The 18,995-nt window shown below is 37.6% G+C and overlaps 4 protein-coding genes across 7 annotated transcripts; 3 read left to right on the plus strand and 1 right to left on the minus strand.

Annotated features, from left to right (window-relative positions):
• Window positions 1-251: 251 nt before the first annotated feature.
• On the plus strand, window positions 252-2,975 carry LOC104752176 (putative clathrin assembly protein At2g25430). The gene is made up of 2 exons (XM_010474240.3): window positions 252-638; window positions 775-2,975. Exon 2 carries the CDS (start codon window positions 801-803, stop codon window positions 2,754-2,756), a length of 1,956 nt encoding a protein of 651 aa, XP_010472542.2. The 5' UTR covers window positions 252-638; window positions 775-800; the 3' UTR covers window positions 2,757-2,975.
• Window positions 2,976-5,228: 2,253 nt separating this feature from the next.
• Window positions 5,229-7,905, minus strand: LOC104752178 (uncharacterized). The gene is made up of 4 exons (XM_010474244.3): window positions 7,090-7,905; window positions 6,846-6,998; window positions 6,344-6,640; window positions 5,229-6,267 (listed from the first exon to the last, which is right to left on the minus strand). The coding sequence occupies exons 1-4, from the start codon at window positions 7,393-7,395 to the stop codon at window positions 5,380-5,382; spliced, it is 1,644 nt and encodes a 547-aa protein (XP_010472546.1). The 5' UTR covers window positions 7,396-7,905; the 3' UTR covers window positions 5,229-5,379.
• A 1,827-nt stretch (window positions 7,906-9,732) lies between these two features.
• Window positions 9,733-13,768, plus strand: LOC104752177 (receptor like protein 21). The gene is made up of 6 exons (XM_019238147.2): window positions 9,733-10,286; window positions 10,454-10,609; window positions 10,695-10,763; window positions 11,113-11,184; window positions 11,314-11,388; window positions 11,492-13,768. The coding sequence occupies exons 1-6, from the start codon at window positions 9,878-9,880 to the stop codon at window positions 13,630-13,632; spliced, it is 2,922 nt and encodes a 973-aa protein (XP_019093692.2). The 5' UTR covers window positions 9,733-9,877; the 3' UTR covers window positions 13,633-13,768.
• Window positions 13,769-14,279: 511 nt separating this feature from the next.
• Window positions 14,280-18,585, plus strand: LOC104752179 (receptor like protein 21). 4 transcript variants are annotated; one of them, XM_087492143.1, is made up of 7 exons: window positions 14,280-14,507; window positions 14,792-15,119; window positions 15,441-15,596; window positions 15,685-15,753; window positions 15,870-15,944; window positions 16,074-16,148; window positions 16,279-18,585. In XM_087492143.1, exons 2-7 carry the CDS (start codon window positions 14,858-14,860, stop codon window positions 18,438-18,440), a joined length of 2,799 nt encoding a protein of 932 aa, XP_087348269.1. In that variant the 5' UTR covers window positions 14,280-14,507; window positions 14,792-14,857; the 3' UTR covers window positions 18,441-18,585. The 4 variants fall into 4 exon arrangements, with proteins under 4 accessions (XP_087348269.1, XP_087348270.1, XP_087348268.1 ...); XM_087492144.1 differs by having other exon boundaries at window positions 14,478-14,537; XM_087492142.1 differs by having other exon boundaries at window positions 14,483-14,645.
• Window positions 18,586-18,995: the final 410 nt, after the last annotated feature.

Below are 18,995 nucleotides of genomic sequence, written 5' to 3' on the forward strand. Positions count from 1 at the left end.
TTTGTTTGTTTAGTTGATTTTTTACATACATCTCATTTTTTTATTAGTCCACAAAGATGTATAAACATGTGACATAAATAAATCATATACAAAAAGGCCGTGGCTCCAGCTCATACCCATTCTAGTGCCACCATATATTTTTCTTAAAAATAATATTTTCAACGCTTTCGAACTTCAATTCTTTCCACACTTTAAAAAAGAAGTAATATTTTCTAGCTAATATTTTCTCCTTTTGAACGAAACAAATATTTATTTTCTGTTAAATTTTAATCATAAGCCAGAATGAATCTGTAATTAAGCAAATAAATTACACAAATCTTTAACCTCCCGACAACTACAAGCACACAGCTCCCGACAGTTCCTGTAAAAAAAAAAAAAAAAAAAAACTTCGCATCTCCTTCCTCCAAGATCAACGACTTAAAAATCGCCACGTCATCACAGACTCCAACTCTCCTCTTAAATCTCTCTCTCTCTTTCTCCCAGCCTCCTCCTTTACTCCTTCCCCGAATCTCACACCGCCAAATTTGGCGTTTCCACAGATCTAAAAAGATCTCTAACAACTCCGACACCGTTTTGTTCTTCCGACGAAATCTTCCTCCGTAGATCTAGCCAAGGAACACCTCTCTCAATCCCAAACGGTATTTTCTAAATATAGCTCAAGACAAAACAAAAAAATCAAACACCATTTCGAATTTTTTCAAATTGTGTGTTTCCCGTTATCAATCAAAACGCACGAATCTTGAATTGTTTGTGTTAACTTTTTTTTTTTCTCAGAGATTTCGAAATCGTGATTCGGAGATATGGCGCCGAGTATTCGAAAAGCGATCGGTGCGGTTAAGGACCAAACAAGCATAGGAATAGCTAAAGTAGCAAGCAACATGGCTCCAGATCTTGAAGTAGCCATCGTCAAAGCTACAAGCCACGACGACGATCCCGCCAGCGAGAAATACATCCGCGAGATCTTAAACCTGACTTCTCTCTCTCGCGGCTACATCCTCGCCTGCGTTACCTCCGTCTCGCGGCGGTTGAGCAAGACTCGCGATTGGGTCGTCGCTCTCAAGGCTCTTATGCTCGTGCACCGACTTCTAAACGAAGGAGATCCGATTTTCCAAGAGGAGATTCTTTACTCGACAAGACGAGGTACGAGGATGTTAAACATGTCTGATTTTCGCGACGAAGCGCATTCGAGTTCTTGGGATCATTCTGCTTTCGTTAGGACTTATGCTGGCTATTTGGATCAGAGGCTTGAGTTAGCTTTGTTTGAGAGGAAGAGTGGTGTGTCGGTGAACAGTGGTGGTAACAGTAGTCATCATAGTAATAATGGTGATGATAGGTACGGGAGAGGAAGAGATGATTTCAGATCACCACCGCCGCGATCTTATGATTATGAGAACGGTGGTGGTGGTGATTTCAGAGGAGATAATAATGGTTATGGTGGCGTACCTAAGAGATCTCGGTCTTACGGAGATATGACTGAGATGGGAGGAGGAGGAGGAGGAGGAAGAGATGAGAAGAAATCTGTTACGCCTTTAAGGGAGATGACACCCGAAAGGATTTTTGGAAAGATGGGTCATTTGCAAAGGTTGCTTGATCGGTTTTTGTCATTGAGACCAACTGGTTTAGCTAAGAACAGTAGGATGATATTGATCGCGTTGTATCCTGTTGTGAGGGAGAGTTTTAAGCTGTATGCTGATATCTGCGAGGTTTTGGCTGTTTTGTTGGATAAGTTTTTCGATATGGAGTATACAGATTGCGTCAAGGCTTTCGATGCGTATGCTAGCGCGGCGAAACAGATTGATGAGGTCATTGCGTTTTATAACTGGTGTAAAGAAACTGGTGTGGCGAGGTCGTCTGAGTATCCTGAAGTTCAGAGGATTACTGGTAAGTTGTTGGAGACGTTGGAAGAGTTTGTGAGAGATAGAGCGAAGAGAGGGAAGAGTCCTGAGCGGAAAGAGATTGAAGCTCCTCCTCCACCTGTTCAAGAAGAGGAGCCTGAACCTGATATGAATGAGATCAAAGCTCTTCCTCCTCCTGAAAATTACACTCCTCCACCCCCTCCTGAACCAGAGCCTCTGCCTCAAAAACCGCAGTTTACTGAGGATTTAGTTAACTTGAGGGAGGATGAAGTCACTGCTGATGACCAAGGGAACAAGTTTGCGCTTGCTCTCTTTGCTGGTCCACCTGGTAATAACGGAAAATGGGAAGCTTTCTCCTCGAATGGAGTGACCTCGGCTTGGCAGAATCCTGCTGCTGAACCTGGTAAAGCTGATTGGGAATTGGCATTGGTTGAAACGGCTAGTAATTTAGAAAAACAGACAGCGGCTTTGGGCGGTGGGTTCGATAACTTGTTGCTCAACGGTATGTACGATCAAGGAATGGTCAGACAACATGTGAGCACCTCGCAATTGACAGGTGGAAGCGCGAGCAGCGTAGCTTTACCATTACCGGGCAAAACCAATACTCAAGTATTGGCCTTACCTGCACCAGATGGTACAGTCGAGAAAGTGAACCAAGACCCGTTCGCAGCTTCGCTAACCATTCCTCCACCTTCTTATGTCCAAATGGCCGAGATGGAGAAGAAACAATACCTTCTGAATCAAGAACAGCAGCTATGGCAGCAATATCAGCGTGAAGGCATGAGAGGTCAAGCCAGTTTGGCGAAGATGAACAACGGTCCAGTTCCAGCTTACGGAATGCCACCTGTCAACGGGATGGGACCGCCTCCGACGGGGTATTACTACAACAATCCTTACTGATTCATTCTTTCTGTTTTTTTTTTTGCACCCACTCATATATGTGTAGATGACTCGTCTTTCACCTTTGATCTCGTGTTTTTTTTTTTATAATTATATTCCTGGATTGTCGTTAAAACGATTCAATCTTCTTCCTCGTCTCTCTACTCGAGTTTGATTTGTAGTTTATGTACACTTTCTTGAGAATCTTGATTCCCTTATGTATAACAATATTTTGATATCTTTCATTGTGTTCCACTGTTTTAAAGTTACTTGAGAACACTTTTGTCGGGTAGTTTTGACTTGGAAAGTCTCCAAAGGACATTATATTTGGGTTGTGTTGTCCAAAATAGACAGGTGAAGTGAAACATAAGCCACTCTTTGAAGTTTGAAGCCATTGGCTCATTTGTAAATTATTAGGTGAAACAGATCTGTCGCTTTCTTACTTTATCTTATAATATTCCAAGTGATGTTTACCATTATTTAGTAGGGTTCCTATTAAGTAACATCTTGTTATAGTTGAGATTGGAAAATGAAAGCACGAGAAGTATGTGGAAGTCTCTGTTAGAAGAAAAGAGTTAGGTGACCCAATGAGTTATAGATATATTGACAGCTAAGATGGACCACCGTCCACTAAAATGAATATGTACGAAAAATGACGATTCCTTTATATTATTTGCCTGTGGAGAATATTAAAAAGCAAAAGCTAAGCTGGAGTCTCTTCATGACCAACTCAGGTAAGGGTGTTGTTTCATTTTCGTAACCAGGTCACGTAAACGTTTCTGGATAAATTTATCATTATCATTAATATCATTTTTTTTGGGGGAAAAAAACCGTAAGACTATTATGAATATACTAAATAATGATATTGAAAGAGCCAACAAACTAATATTGCTAAACAATCGATATAATTTGGTTATAAATGAAATTTTTATTCAAATTTTTGGAGCAGTTTGGATGGAGAGAAGAATGATTATTTTTGCAATCAGTTGTTGTGGCTATGCCAACATATGTCATGACTTGTTACAAACTCCCAAAATCAATAATCACTATATATTAATTAGCGAGGTACTCCTCGAATTGTCGACAATAAGTTCTTCAATAGCTACATAGATGGATTGGAGAATATGCAAATTAAAGTATACGGGAAGGGGGTGTTGGGTTTAGGATACAGTTGGCTTTATTAGTGAACAACTTTCGTGTTTCATGAATCTCTTTTTGTCAAAGTTTTCAAGGGACGTTACTATCGGAAAACGAATCGAATGGATCAGATTATGTCTTATATATGCTCTCTTTTATGGATAGAGAAGTATCATCACGACTAGACCTCTGACTAAAATTATAATAAATTATAGACTTGTTTCTTGATCCTTCATATAAGTTTTGAATGATCTTTGGATAATTTTGTATTTGCCCGAGACCAATAACTTGCAAGGGACACAATTTTTACCCTAATTTGACGGTCAATCAATAAAGTGATCCATCAACTTGATTGTGGAACATAAATTTGCTTAAAAAATCATTGTTACTGGAAGTTATGTTGATCATTCGAAGCTTTTCAATTTGCAGAATATACAAACGAGGTTACGTTCGGATGATATTTTACAAAATCAAGAAAATATACGGCTTTAACGGGATATGGGACAGGGCATTTTTTGCTAAATTTATGGACCAGATTTTCGGCTACTCTATATCCACTCTTGGAGTGGAAAAAACTCCACAATATGAAGCATTATATATGGTAAGTTCTTACGCGTAGCTTAGTGGGTCATATCAAACGTCAAACAGAGATGAATAAAGCATGACACTATATGTGTACCATGCACGTTGTGGAGCGGGTAAGGCCGTCAACGGTGAGTTGGGCTAGTGGTTTCAAATGGCCAGAGCTCCTTGGCTTTTAAAGCCATTTCAGCCCATGTATATAGTTTCAATTAACACTACTCACTATGTTTGTATGAACTTCAAGAAATCTACTCTTTTCGAATATCATTTACTTGCCAAAGATTAAAAAAATGGAAATACGGGTGGCTTTGCTAATATTAAAACTGACCCAAATACGTCTTTGAAATCTAAAATCTTTTTGATACCTGTTTCGACATTGAGCATTGATCTTGTCTCGACAAATGTTTGGATCAACTCTTGTCTACAAGAAACGACAAATTACCTCCTACGAAGTTTAGACGTAATAACAAATACGAAGCTATTTTTAGAATATATAACAGCAAAAAAGTTGATTTACCTCCCAGGTCAATCTGTTAAAGAAATGATATCTAAAAATCTTTTGTCCAATTCTCCATCATATAACATATTAGTAACCAACAAATGTGTAAGCATTTTCGAAGAAACCAGAACTCCTCATTTCTTTGGTGAATTTAGCTGATGCAGCTGCAATCACCATCTCTAAGAACGCCCGGATAAGTGTACTATACGTATATGTAGTCATTTGGTGAAAGACCCATTTGTCACTTTCTTAAACAACGTACCAAAGCCAGGACAAATAAAAACCTTTTTCCTTGACTTTTTCCAACACATTGTCTCAAGGTAACTATTTTAGCGAACCATATGCACAAATAAACTCTCACTCTATCTCACAATCTTAACAACTCTACACGAAGGAGTCACCAATCAATAGTCAGAAAACAAAACTCTAATCAGCACTAGTCAACATAATATGATGCAAATCAATCTGAAGTTTCTCATGAAGAAGAGACAAATCCACTACATTCCCTTTCTCCTCTTTCGCCGCCAATTCCGCCACCGGGATAGCCGCAAGAAACCTCTTTATATATTCTCTACAACACTTTTTACCCTCACAAACCAACTTCTCTGACGACATGTCTTTCTCATACATCAAACTCGAATCATCAAATTTTAGAATGTAAGCTTGCTTGCAACCTTCGAACAATCTCTCCCCTAACGAATCGATTACGCAATAACCATCTAAATTTGCCTTCACCACGAAGAAATGATCGTTCCAGCTCACAATATAAACCCTAGTTTCACCATTACTTGAGGCTAACGCAACCTCTTTCTCCACCTCATCCCAAATCTGATCAAACGACATCAGACCATCCAACGAAGCAAATCTCTCCCGGCTAAATAACCCGGTAAATGATTTATCAGTACAAACCCTAACCGGTCGTAAATTCGCGGAAACGATAGTCTCTAGATCGAAATGCTTGTTTGGAAACAATCTTAGATACGATTCTTTGTCGCAAAGAGATTGCCATAAAGAAGAGCCTTGCCTGATCAACGAATCGAACTCTGTTCCTGAAGGGTTGATAAGTTTAGGATTCGCGTGGAACCAATGAGCAACCACCACCGCAACCGCCGCACAAGCTGCTTCTCCGGCGGCTTGTTCGCTTCTCTGATCAATCGACGCTGTGTAAACTTCCGATTTAAGCTTCGATTTGCCATCGCGGCTCACTATATCCTTCACCACCCATCTGTTTGCCTCGATTGATGAATCAGTCTCTGCCGTCGCCGCCGGCTTTTCTTGTTCCGCCGTTGATATCTTTGTAACTTCATCCTCTCTCTGCAAAAACAAACCGGCACGGTTAGGGACCATTATCGAACCGGGTTTTGAAAATTCTGAAAACCAAAATACTTACCGGTTCTCTTCTCCATGTCACAGAAAAGCTTAACCGTCTTCTCTTCCACCAATTAAACACGGCTTTTTGACCCGGTTCAGACTGGTTCTCATCCGGGCTTGAAGATGACCCGATTTCCACAATTGGACTACGTCCACCTGAACTAGGCGCGGTGGCTGGAGATGAAGACGAATCATAATCTCTTACACCGCCGCGACGACTTGACATCTTTGTCGGAATTGCTGAGTCAACGGAGACCTGACCAAGTTGTATAAAGTCGTCTGGTTCGGTTCTTACCTCGGAAAAAGTCACGTTGACCTAAATTAAATAAACAACCGCGTGTCTTAATTAATTAAGGATTAGGATTAGATAATTAATTTACTTTTTTTTTTTTCATTAAAAAAAGTCTTCAAAACCTTTCCATGATATTTTCTAAATTAATTTAATATCCAATGAGAACAAGAATGATTCAAATTGGGATTAAAAAAATGTGATTAAAATTTAAATTGACCAGATTAATTACCACAAGTGTTGCTTCCTTCGAAAGCACGGAACCTTTTGACCGAACCAGAAGCTTTTTCTCCACCGTCGATTCAAGCTTCGACGCTAACGCCGACAAATCCAACGACGCCTTTCCGACCAAAGACTTCTTGCTTTTCGCATCCATTGTCTCTCCCTAATACAAAAAAAATATATAGATGAATTCAACTAATTGAATTTAATAAACTAATCATCCCAAAAAGAGATAATTAAGAAAAAAAACTCACGTAGAAGACATTGAAGGAAATGTTCCATGGGCCAACGATGCAACAAACGCGTTCGAACGCTTCCTCCCATTCTACATGGCTTACGCCTAAAGCAATCGGCTTGGAGCTCGTATGGTTGACCGGTCGATTAGACCGGTAAAAAGGGACGAGGCCTAATCCGAAACCGGAGACCGGTCCTTTCCATTTCACCTCCACCATCGTAGAAAGATTCTTTGCCGCCGTTTCGTGATCACCGGGAATAGACGGTAAACCATCAAGCCTCACCGGCTTCACCGCTACGTGAAGCTTCCTCACCTTCTTTGCCATAGGTTTCAGAATTTATTCCTCTTCTTTTATTTTGGGGTTTTCTCCTTTTTTTTTTGTTTCTTTTAGATATAAAAAAATGTATGAAGGAGGTGATATCTTTTAGCCTACTTTTATATATATACGTAGATAGAAAGCGTATATGTCTTCTAAATAAGGCATCGGAAACGTAGAGAACATTAAAAAAGAATCAAAGACAGCAAAGAAAGAAACCCTCCAAGAAAACACACAAATTAATTAAGAAAAAAAAAAAAAAAAGAGCGACTCGGTCATCAAACGCAGCAAATCCGTGTTCGAGGAACCTCACGTGTGATTCATATGGTCTGTTTTCCGCGGGCTAATGCTTACGTGGCTATTTCTAATTGGAGTGATGACTTCCGTACCTTGTTTGTTTTGGTTAATACAACAACAGAAACTTGGTCTCTCTCTGTCTCTATAGAAAACTTTTGCAAGAGGAGAAAGATTTGGAATGGTTCGTCTTATCAGTTTTAAATTTTCTTCAAATAGTTGGATAAAGTTGTTGTTGGTTATTATTTCACTAAAAATATTCGGAAACATGTATGAAAGTTCGTGGAAATAATAATTGTTTTGTGTTTTTTATTTATTTATTAAAAGGTAAGAAATCAATTCATGTAATTGACTTTTCTTTCCTAACTCATAATGCTTTATCGATAGAGGATGAGGAGGATAGGACCACTGGAAAGTTGTCACGTCAACACGGATTAAGGCAACAAATAAATGCACGTGCACACTTGTTTACTCACAGCAAGTTATGTACGTACTTGCTTCCTTCCTTCCTTATGGTGGTAGACGATAAGACGAGAGAACATAAGATTCTTCTGTCACGTGTTTCTGACGTTTTATTTTCTACACTAGCACGTTTTTTCTCCATAACGGCGTTCTTTGGACTAAACTGTTACCTCTGTAGTTAAAAGGAGCGTTGCATAAATAAGGGGAGCAAGTCAAGTCATGGGGAAGCATCCGCCGAGTATTATCGTTCACTCTTTTTCTGTTCTGACAATATGTTGTTGTATACATACTGAGTTTTCTCGAGCTTAAGCTTAGGTAGTTCTTTTTTTACTGATCTGAAATGTTGCTCGCGAATTATTTTTTATAAGATTCTCTTTTTCTGGAGTAAAATGCTTTTCCTTACTTGTTTCAAACATCAATATAGAGGTTGTGATTGTTGTGCAAAAAAAAAAAAGGAGCGTTGCATAAAACACACACAAAACCTTTTTTTATTTTTATTTTATTTTGTACTAAATCTTTTTTATAACAATTTTCACTCTTCCTATTTTTCAATGGCCATCAGTTTCCCCCAAATGATATGCTTTATGTTTTTAAAATTTAGCCGTTAAATGGAGAGAGATCAAAGGGTTTCTACTGATGGCAGATTCAAGAGTGCTAATTGCTAAAGATGAAGAGATCCTACAAGAAAATCGGCAGAGAAGCAAAGAATATCATCTTCTAGGGTTTCGTAGTTGAGGTAGAACAACCGGCGTGTCTATGTGCCTATTCAGATCTACTGAAACGAATTTCATAAACTACATCTTCATCGAATTCTATTGTGGAACTGGAAAAAATTGCCAACTTCTTTTTGTTTGAGTTGATGATTTGAGTCAGCATTTGTTAGCATTGACTAACATTTGTTAGTGTGAACTATGAAATCGGCACAAATTATAACGTTTGGATATGAAATTTGAATTTTATTTGGGTACGGATATAAATTGTCACTGTGAATTTGTACCGATAGAAATGGACACTTTTGAAATTGTACGGGTCCAAAATAACCATTTTCCGCATTCAGCTACACTAACGGTGTACTTAACAGCGTTTTAAAATTTGTAGGTTTTGACCACATGTATGTAGTAAATTAAAGTTATAAATTAGTTCATGTAGTTATGAGTACACCCGAAAATTTTGTGTATAAATACGATAAAACAACAAAATTTACGGGGGAATTAGCGTCGTCCCACTTCTTATGGGAAATGTAACATTTTCTTTTCCAAGAGCCAGATAACAAATATCTTTACATATTGTTGCAGGAACTTCTTAAAGAGGCAAATCCATTGTGCGTGCATTGGCTAGCATAGCAGTATCCTCTGCTTTATGGATCTCTCTGTTTCTGATTTAACTTCTCTTAGAAGCATGAGATGTGAACATAATAAACCCACGAATAAGTTTATCTTCTTTGCTTGGCTTGTGTTTACTTATGTCGTGGCCTTAATACACACATATGTCATCATCCGATTGTGGGCATTTTCTACAAAGACTTTGACTTTGGCCTATCATACAATTCAAAGTAAATGATAGTGATCACTCACTTAACGCATTACCCATGACTTTAAGTGTTTTTAACAACAGAGAGACTTCAACTTTTCTAAATATGCGATTATATACATCACACTCCTAAATTGCTTTGGAGTTCATATCATTTGTTTCTTCTTCTTTCTTTTTTTTTTAAAAAAAACAAAAGTTATTTGCAATGGATGGGAAGCTTTTCTGGGGCCAGTACTTAATATGGGTGATATTACTGTTGGGGCAGCTACGTGGATGCAAAAGTTGTATTCAGAAAGAAAGGAGTGCTTTATTGGAGCTCAAGAAATTTCTGGTCTCGAGGAGTGCAGAAGGGTACTCTGATTATGTTCTCACTACTTGGACTAATGATACAAAGAGCGATTGCTGCCAGTGGGAGGGTATTGAATGCAATCGTACAAGCACTCGGGTTATCGGGCTTTCCGTGGGTTTTATGGTCTTTCAAGAGTATTCCTTCCTAAACCTTTCTTTGCTGCATCCATTTGAAGAGGTTCGGAGTCTGGACTTATCATCAGGGAACCAATACAGCGAGAACGAGTTCTTTAACCAATTTAATGGCTTCTTTGATGATGTTCAAGGTATACCAGTATATCATGGTTTCTATTTAGCCTTTAGTGTCTATTTCGAAACATTTTTCCTATGATGTTATCTTTGGTGTCTATTTGGAAACATTTTTTTTGTAATATTTCCCTTCTAATTTTTTGGATACTTTGTTAACCGGATCTTTTTTTTTTTTCAATTGCAGGATATCAAAGCTTAAGGACACTAAAAAACCTGGAAATTTTGAATCTCTCTTCAAATAGATTCAACAACAGCATCTTTCCATATTTGAATGCCGCTACCTCACTTACAACTCTTTTTCTCCGTTCAAACATCATGAAAGGCCCTTTTCCTTATCAAGGTGTGTGTTTGGTGAGATCGTTTTGTTTTTATTTTAGGAAATTTGTTCAAAACTATCCTTATATTTTGTTGGATTATCCTTTCAGAAATAAAGGACTTGACAAACTTGAAACTGTTGGATCTGAGTCTAAACTATTTTAACGGTTCCATTCCAGGTAACGATCTACTTTTATTGTACGTTATAAGAGCAATACCACTCTGCTGCACAACAAAACATAGTCTGCAACCAAGTCAAGTTGACTGCTGGTCTCACATTAGCATTGGGCTTTGCTGTTTGGTTGTTGGGCTTGATGTCACTTGAAGCCTTGTCCAAAACAGAACTTGACTTGGTTGCAGACTCTGTTTTGCTGTGCAGCAGAGTGGTTGGTATTGCTCTTACGTTATTGTCATTGATCCCATGAGTATAAATTTTAACTTATTTAACTCCGTAAATAATTGTTAAATTAATTTATGCAATATCAAAGATCATCTTATCCATATTACATCTCTTTGTTTTGTGGGCAGACTTAACTCATCTGAAAAAGTTGAAAGCTCTAGATCTAGGTTGGAATAAATTTTCTAGCTCGGGATTGCAAGGCAAGCTAAGCTTATTTATTTTCTTGGACTTTTTTTTTTGTTATATATATAATTAATGAATGGAGATGATATTGAGTTAGACAATGATCATTTTTTGTAAGTAAAATTTTTGGCCTTTAATAATTTCAGAACTAAGCAATTTGACTAACTTGGAAGTCTTGGGTCTTGGTGACAATGATTTGGACGGACCTACGCCTATAGAAGGTGACATTTGTTTACCCTTTTTTAAGATTATGTACGAGAAGTGTCTATTGACTTCTCTAGAGGAATACAACTATTCTTATTATTCTCTATATTTTTAATCCAGTGATTTGTAAAATGAAGAATTTGCGGGAGCTCTATCTCAGTGGAAATCATTTTGTAGGCCAGCTTCCTCTTTGTTTAGGTAGCTTGAACAAGCTACAAGTTCTTGACCTCTCATCCAACCACTTTAGTGGGAATCTACCATCTAATTTTAGTAGCCTTGAGGTCCTCGAATATCTATCGTTGTTAGAAAACGACTTTACAGGCTTGTTCTCACTCAATCCACTTGCCAATTTTACAAAGCTAGAGGTGTTGAAACTTTCGTCAACATCTGATATGGTACAAGTAAAGACAGAAGGTAGTTGGAAGCCAAAATTCCAACTGAGTGTTGTTGTACTCCGATCTTGCAACTTGGAGAAAATACCTTCCTTTCTCGTGTACCAGAAAAACTTGCGTCTAGTTGATCTATCTAGTAACAGATTATCCGGAGACATTCCTGCTTGGCTGTTTGTGAATAATGCAAAACTCAAAGTCTTACAGTTGCAGGATAATTCGTTCACTACCTTACAGATGCCTACAGTAATGCATGGCTTGAAGCTCTTGGATTTCTCAGCAAATGATATAAGGTTATTTCCTGATAATATCAGCCGTGCGCTTCCGAATATGATACATATGAATGGCTCAAAAAATGGGTTTCGAGGGCATTTTCCATCGTCTTTGGGTGATTTGAAGAAGATTAAATTCATAGACCTTTCTTATAATAACTTCTCTGGAAAGCTACCGAGGAGCTTTCTTATGAGTTGCTTTTCACTTGAATACTTGAAACTCTCTCACAACAAATTCGGTGGCCAGTTTCTTCCTAAAGGAACAAACTTCACTTCCATGGAGGTGTTGAGAATGGACAACAACAATTTTACAGGGAAGATTGGAGTTGGTTTGCTTAGCTCCAACAATACATTGCGAGCTCTTGACGTGTCTAACAATTGTCTCATAGGTATTATACCAAGTTGGATATCAGCAATATCTTATTTGGATATATTATCGGTATCAAACAATTTCTTACAAGGCACAATACCACCTTCTTTGATGAACATTTCGTTTCTGGACATGTCTGGAAACCTATTGTCGGGAGCCTTACCGTCATATTCTCCTAGCTCAAAATTGTTCCTACACAACAACAACTTCACAGGGGTAATTCCGAACACATTGTTGAATGATCGTGTCACAATACTTGATTTGCGGAACAACAAGATCTCTGGAAGTATCCCGCAGTTTGTCAATACCGAGAGCATAAGAATTCTTTTGTTGAGTGGGAATAAGTTAACAGGATCTATTCCAAGACAGATGTGTGATTTGAGCAACATTGAAATTTTAGATCTTTCAGATAACAAGCTCAAAGGCTTCATACCTTCATGCCTCAACAATTTATCTTTTGGAAGAAGAGAGGAATCTAGTTACAATTATCTATCTGCAACCACAGAGATCCTTCAATTGGAATTTTACAAATCCACATTCATGGTGGATGAGCTTGAGGTATACTACTTTACTTTTCAGGAGATTGAGATCAAATTTGCTATGAAGCAAAGGTATGATTCTTATTTTGGCGGTTCTGGGTTCGCTAAAGGAATACTTGATTATTTGAATGGGATGGATTTGTCAAGCAACAAATTAAGTGGTGTTATCCCAGTAGAACTTGGAGATCTCTCAGAACTACATGCGTTGAACCTATCTCACAATTTCTTGTCGAGTTCTATACCTTCAAGCTTCTCCAAACTGAAAGATATTGAGAGCCTTGATCTTTCTCATAACATGTTACAAGGAAGCATTCCTCAACAACTTACCAGCCTTGATTTCCTTGGTGTCTTGGATGTATCTTACAACAATTTATCAGGGATCATTCCCCAAGGAAGGCATTTTGACACTTTCGACGAGAGCAGCTACTTAGGCAATCCTTTTCTTTGTGGACCACCGACCGACAGAAGTTGTGATGCTAAGAAGAGCTCAGAGGAAGAAGGCAATGGAAGAGAAGATGAAGACGATGAAGCTGCTTTTGACATGGTGGTGTTCTATTATAGTACTGCTTCAACGTATGTAACCGCGTTGATAGGAGTTCTTGCGCTTATGTGCTTCGATTGTCCTTGGCGTCGAGCATGGCTCCTCATAGTTGATGCGTCCATTGCCTCAGCGAAAAGTATGTTTTCTTAAAATCATTTCATCAGTTGTGACGTACCATATTCTGTTTTTATAACTACATACATATGTGCTTTGTATTTTTACCTTAATTACTTGGTTATTAATAAAAGTCTCTACACTATGGAAGAGCGAAAGGAGTTAACGAAAAGGTATAACCATTTTCTATTTGCTTTCTCTTTGCTCCAGTCTCTAATAAGTGAACTTTAAACACTCTTTAAAATCAGGAATTTAAAGGTTAAAACTTTATTTAGTGAATTATGGGGAGAAGTCTTCCCCAATTCAACAAAACTGTTTTCTACTCTGTTTTCTACAAACTTTTACTAAATTTGATTTTAACTTATATCGTGTAATATGTTCTCCTTCGATCACATTGGCTCCATCAATTCCAGATTCCTTTAATCATTTTCCAAATCTTAAATCACACAGAAGAAAATCGTAGAACTTACTGGAAACCACTTCTTGAATTTTTTTTTTTTTTTTTTTTCATTGACATTGTAAAAAGAAGTGGTGATGTATTCATTATTCAACTTATGTGGAAGTTAATTAATAAGAAATTGTAAGTCTCGTCATTTGTTATTGCGACTGAAGAACGAGTATGTTTTCCACATGAGCTGGTTAGATATATTTTGTTATTCAGCCTTTGTTTTGAATTCATCTGCGTACATACTGCATTTTCAATGGAGAGTTTGAATTCTTTTTTCTTTTGCCGGCCCAACCCAATGAAAGGGAAGGCGACAAGGTGTTCAAAATTCATCTGACTATTGCGGCAGCCACATGGAATACAAAAGTCGTATCCTTCACATAACAAATTAGCCACACATATATTATCCGAGCATGGTTATCTTCTTCAAAGACGACCTTCACTTGTCTTATCATACAATTTCAAAGTAAACGATAGTGATCACTCACTTATGCATGTACATGAATTTTCAATGTTTATTCTAACAAAGACTTTGACTTTTTTTTTATAATTATTATTAATAAATTCAACAATCATTTCTGGTTGAAATTTTATGACCGGGGAGGTATAATAGTGAACGATCACACTTCCAAATTGCTTCAATTGGATTTTATTTCATTTGCTTTTTTTTTTTTTTTTATCTCACTTCCAATGGAAGGGAAGCTTTTCTTGGGCCAATACTTGATATGTGTGTTGTTACTGTTGGGGCAGCTACATGGATGCAAAAGCTGCATTGCGAAAGAAAGGGAAGCTTTGTTGGAGCTAAAGAACTACTTGATGTCAAGGACTCGAGAATCAGGATTCGACTATGTTCTCCCTACTTGGACTAATGGCACAAAGAGTGATTGCTGCCAGTGGGAGGGCATTAAATGCAATCGAACAAGCGGGCGGGTTATTGGGCTTTCTGTTGGAAATATGTACTTTAAAGAGAGCTCTCCTTTAAATATTTCCTTGCTCCATCCCTTTGAAGAGATTCGAAGTCTGAACTTATCCACGGATGGATACAACGAATTCAATGGCTTCTTTGATGACGTAGAAGGTACACCACACTTTTTCCCGCATTTAGTTTTACCCTTGTGGTCTCTGTTTGGAGATATTTTTCCTTACATTGAAAATTTAGAATTCTATATAGGCTATATCAGTATTTCTTCTGATTCTTGAAAGTCAAACTATTTACTTAGATTTTCCCATGCATCAAAAACTTATAGTACTACCATTAGTTACATCCCCTCCTGGCCAGTCCCGTTTTCTTCTATAGATTCCATACAACTCAACTCTCTTAAATCCATTTGCATGTAGAGAAATAAGAACTAGTATATTGCAATCTTATTTTTCTGTTAACAAGATTTTTCGTTTGCAGGTTATAGAAGCTTAAGTAGATTAAAAAACTTGCAGATCATGGATCTCTCAACAAATTATTTCAACAACAGCATATTTTCTTTTCTTAATGCCACTACATCACTTACAACGCTTTTTCTCCCGTATAACGAAATGGATGGCCCTTTTCCTAGTAAAGGTGAGTTTTCTATTTCTAAGGAGGTGCCCATGGAGCAGAGTCAATTTTTAGTTTTAATTATAATTATTCTATTGGATTCCCCTTTCAGCACTAAAAAACTTGAAAAACTTGGAACTGTTGGATTTGAGAGCAAACACATTAAGAGGCTCCATGCAAGGTAGCATCTACAACAATTGTGACTACTTAATTGTATAATTGGTTTATGCCATCTCACTTATCATCATCATATCAACTTAAATTATTTACGGATGTCTTTTCTTGTTTTTTATGCAGAGCTAACTCATCTGAAAAAGCTGAGAGCTCTAGATCTGAGTTCGAATAAATTTTCTAGCTCAATGGAATTGCAAGGCAAGCTTGCTTCTTCTTTTTAACGTTTTTATATATTTATAAATATGAAGGGAGATGAATATAGCTTATTTAAATATAGTTAATGATTATTTTGGGACATACAATATTTTTGGCCTTTGATTATTTCAGAACTAAAGAATATGATTAACTTGGAAGTTTTGAGTCTTGCTCAGAATCATTTAGACGGACCTCTCCCAATAGAAGGTACCCCTATGTTTGCTTCACCTTCAAGATTATGTATGAGAAGTGTCTACTGACTTCTCGAGAGGAATATAATTAACTACTCTTATTATTCACGTTATCTTTTTGTTTTCAAAATTATATTTTTTTGCAGTATTTTGTAAAATGAAGAATCTGCGAGAGCTCGATCTCAGAGGAAATCATTTTGTAGGCCATCTTCCTCTCTGTTTAGGTAGCTTGTACAAGCTAAAGGTTCTTGACCTCTCATCCAACCAGTTTAGTGGAAATCTACCTTCTAGTTTCAGTAGCCTTGGATCCCTCGAATATCTCTCATTGTCAGATAACAACTTCGCTGGCTCTTTCTCGCTCAATCCACTCACCAACCTAACAAAGCTCAAGGTGTTCAAACTATCATCAAGATCTCATACAGTACAAGTCAAGACAGAGGGTACTTGGAGGCCAAATTTTCAACTAAGTGTTGTTGTGCTACGATCTTGCAGCTTGGAGAAAATCCCTTCCTTTCTTGCGTACCAGAAAAAATTGCGTCTAGTTGATCTATCCAGCAACAAGTTATCTGGAAACATTCCTAGCTGGCTGTTTGAGAATAATCCAGATCTTGAAGTCTTACAGTTGCAAAATAATTCATTCAGTATTTTCCAAATGCATACAATAGTGCATAATTTGCTGGTCTTGGATTTCTCAGCTAATAATATTGGGAAGTTCCCTGATAGTATGGACCATGCACTACCGAATCTGGAACGTTTAAATGGCTCCAATAATGGGTTCCATGGGCATTTTCCAACGTCTATTGGTGAGATGAAGAATATTTCATTCTTGGACCTGTCTTATAATAACTTTTACGGGAAGCTACCAAGAAGCTTTGTCACAGGTTGTGTTTCACTAATATTCCTGAAGCTCTCTCACAACAAATTTAGCGGCCCTTTTCTTCCGAGACAAGCAAACTTCCCTTCGCTTGACGTGTTGAGAATGGATAACAATTTATTTACGGGGAAGATTGGAGGCGGTTTGCGTAACTCTACTTTTTTACGAATCCTTGACATGTCCAACAATGGTCTCGGCGGTGCTATTCCAAGATGGTTGTTTGAATTTCATTATTTGGATTTCTTATTGATATCCAACAATGTCTTAGAAGGTACGATACCACCTTCTTTGTTGGGAATGCCCTTTCTCTCGTTTCTGGACCTTTCTGGAAACAATCTTTCGGGAGCCTTACCGTCACGTGTTGATGGTGTGTGGGGGATATATATGTTCCTACATAACAACAACTTCTCAGGGTCACTTCCGAATACGTTGTTGCAAAGTGTTCAGATACTTGATCTGCGGAACAATAAACTCTCTGGGAGTATCCCGGAGTTTGTCGATACCCAAAGCATAAATATTCTTTTGTTGAAGGGAAACAGTTTAACAGGATCTATTCCAAGGCAGCTTTGTTATTTGAGAAACATCAGACTTTTAGATCTCTCAGACAACAAGCTCAATGGCTTCATACCTTCATGCCTCTATAATTTGTCTTTTGGTCGTTTACAAGAGGACACAATGGCTCTCAACATCCCGCCATCTTTTAATCAAGTGAGTCTTGAGTTGGAATTATACAAATCCACTTTTTTGGTAGATAAGATCGAAGTAGACCGCTCAACCTATCAAGAAGTTGAAATCAAATTTGCAGCCAAGCAAAGGTATGATTCTTATAGTGGAAGATCTGAGTTCAGGGAAGGAATACTTCGTCTTATGTATGGGTTGGATCTGTCAAACAATGAAGTAAGTGGTGTTATCCCAACAGAGATTGGAGATCTCTTGAAACTACGAGTGTTGAATCTATCTCACAATTTATTGTCGAGTTCTATCCCGTCCACCTTCTCCAACCTAAAGGATGTTGAGAGCCTTGATCTTTCTCATAACATGTTGCAGGGAAGTATTCCCCACCAACTCACTAGCCTTACTTCTCTTGCTGTGTTCAACGTGTCTTACAACAACTTATCAGGAATCATTCCCCTAGGAAGGCAATTTAACACCTTTGACGAGAACAGCTACATAGGCAATCATCTTCTTTGTGGACCACCAACCAATAGAAGTTGTGAGGCTAATAAGAGCTCAGAGGAAACACTGATTGGAAGAGAAGAAGAAGATGATGAAGCTGCTATTGACATGATGGTCTTCTATTATAGTACTGCTTCAACTTATGTGACAGCGTTGATAAGCATTTTTGCACTTATGTGCTTTGATTGTCCTTGGCGTCGAGCATGGTTCCGCATCGTCGATGCTTTCATTGCCTCTACAAAAAAAATGTTTCCTTAAAATCATTTCAGTTCCGTTCAAAAGCTTGTATATATAGTGTTTGAGTTTCCTTCAAAAGCTTGATCAATATATGTACTGAGTTAGCTTATTTTGTGGTATATCCGTTACATCTTCTATATATATTAATAGAAAAACATTCTCAGAAGCTTGTATATCTTATATAATAAATGCACACAATGATTTTTTTTTTTTTTGTGTGCAAAAAACAATGTTCTTTTTTATTAGTTGTTTAAAATGAAAGATTTAAATAATTATTAAAATTTGAAATATTTTTAATTATCACTTTCATAACTTATTTCTTAATACTCGTATCTCACTTAAAACTCATTTTCTCCGAAATAACGACAAGGTGGCCCTTTTCCAGAAAGAGCCTAGAAAGAGGTGTGTTTCTCCATTGGTAATGAGGTGGCTATAAAGCACAACTCACCTCTTAGTGTTGGATTTTTTGATAAGTCATTTGAAAAATGAGTGAGACAGTGTTAATTTCTTTTGACACATCTAACGCTAAATATGCAATCCTAATATTGTGTGATAGATGTGTTACTTGAATTAAAT

Source organism: Camelina sativa, chromosome 16, assembly GCF_030686135.1.
Source record: "Camelina sativa cultivar CO46 ecotype springtype chromosome 16, ASM3068613v1".
Classification (NCBI taxonomy): Eukaryota; Viridiplantae; Streptophyta; class Magnoliopsida; order Brassicales; family Brassicaceae; genus Camelina; species Camelina sativa.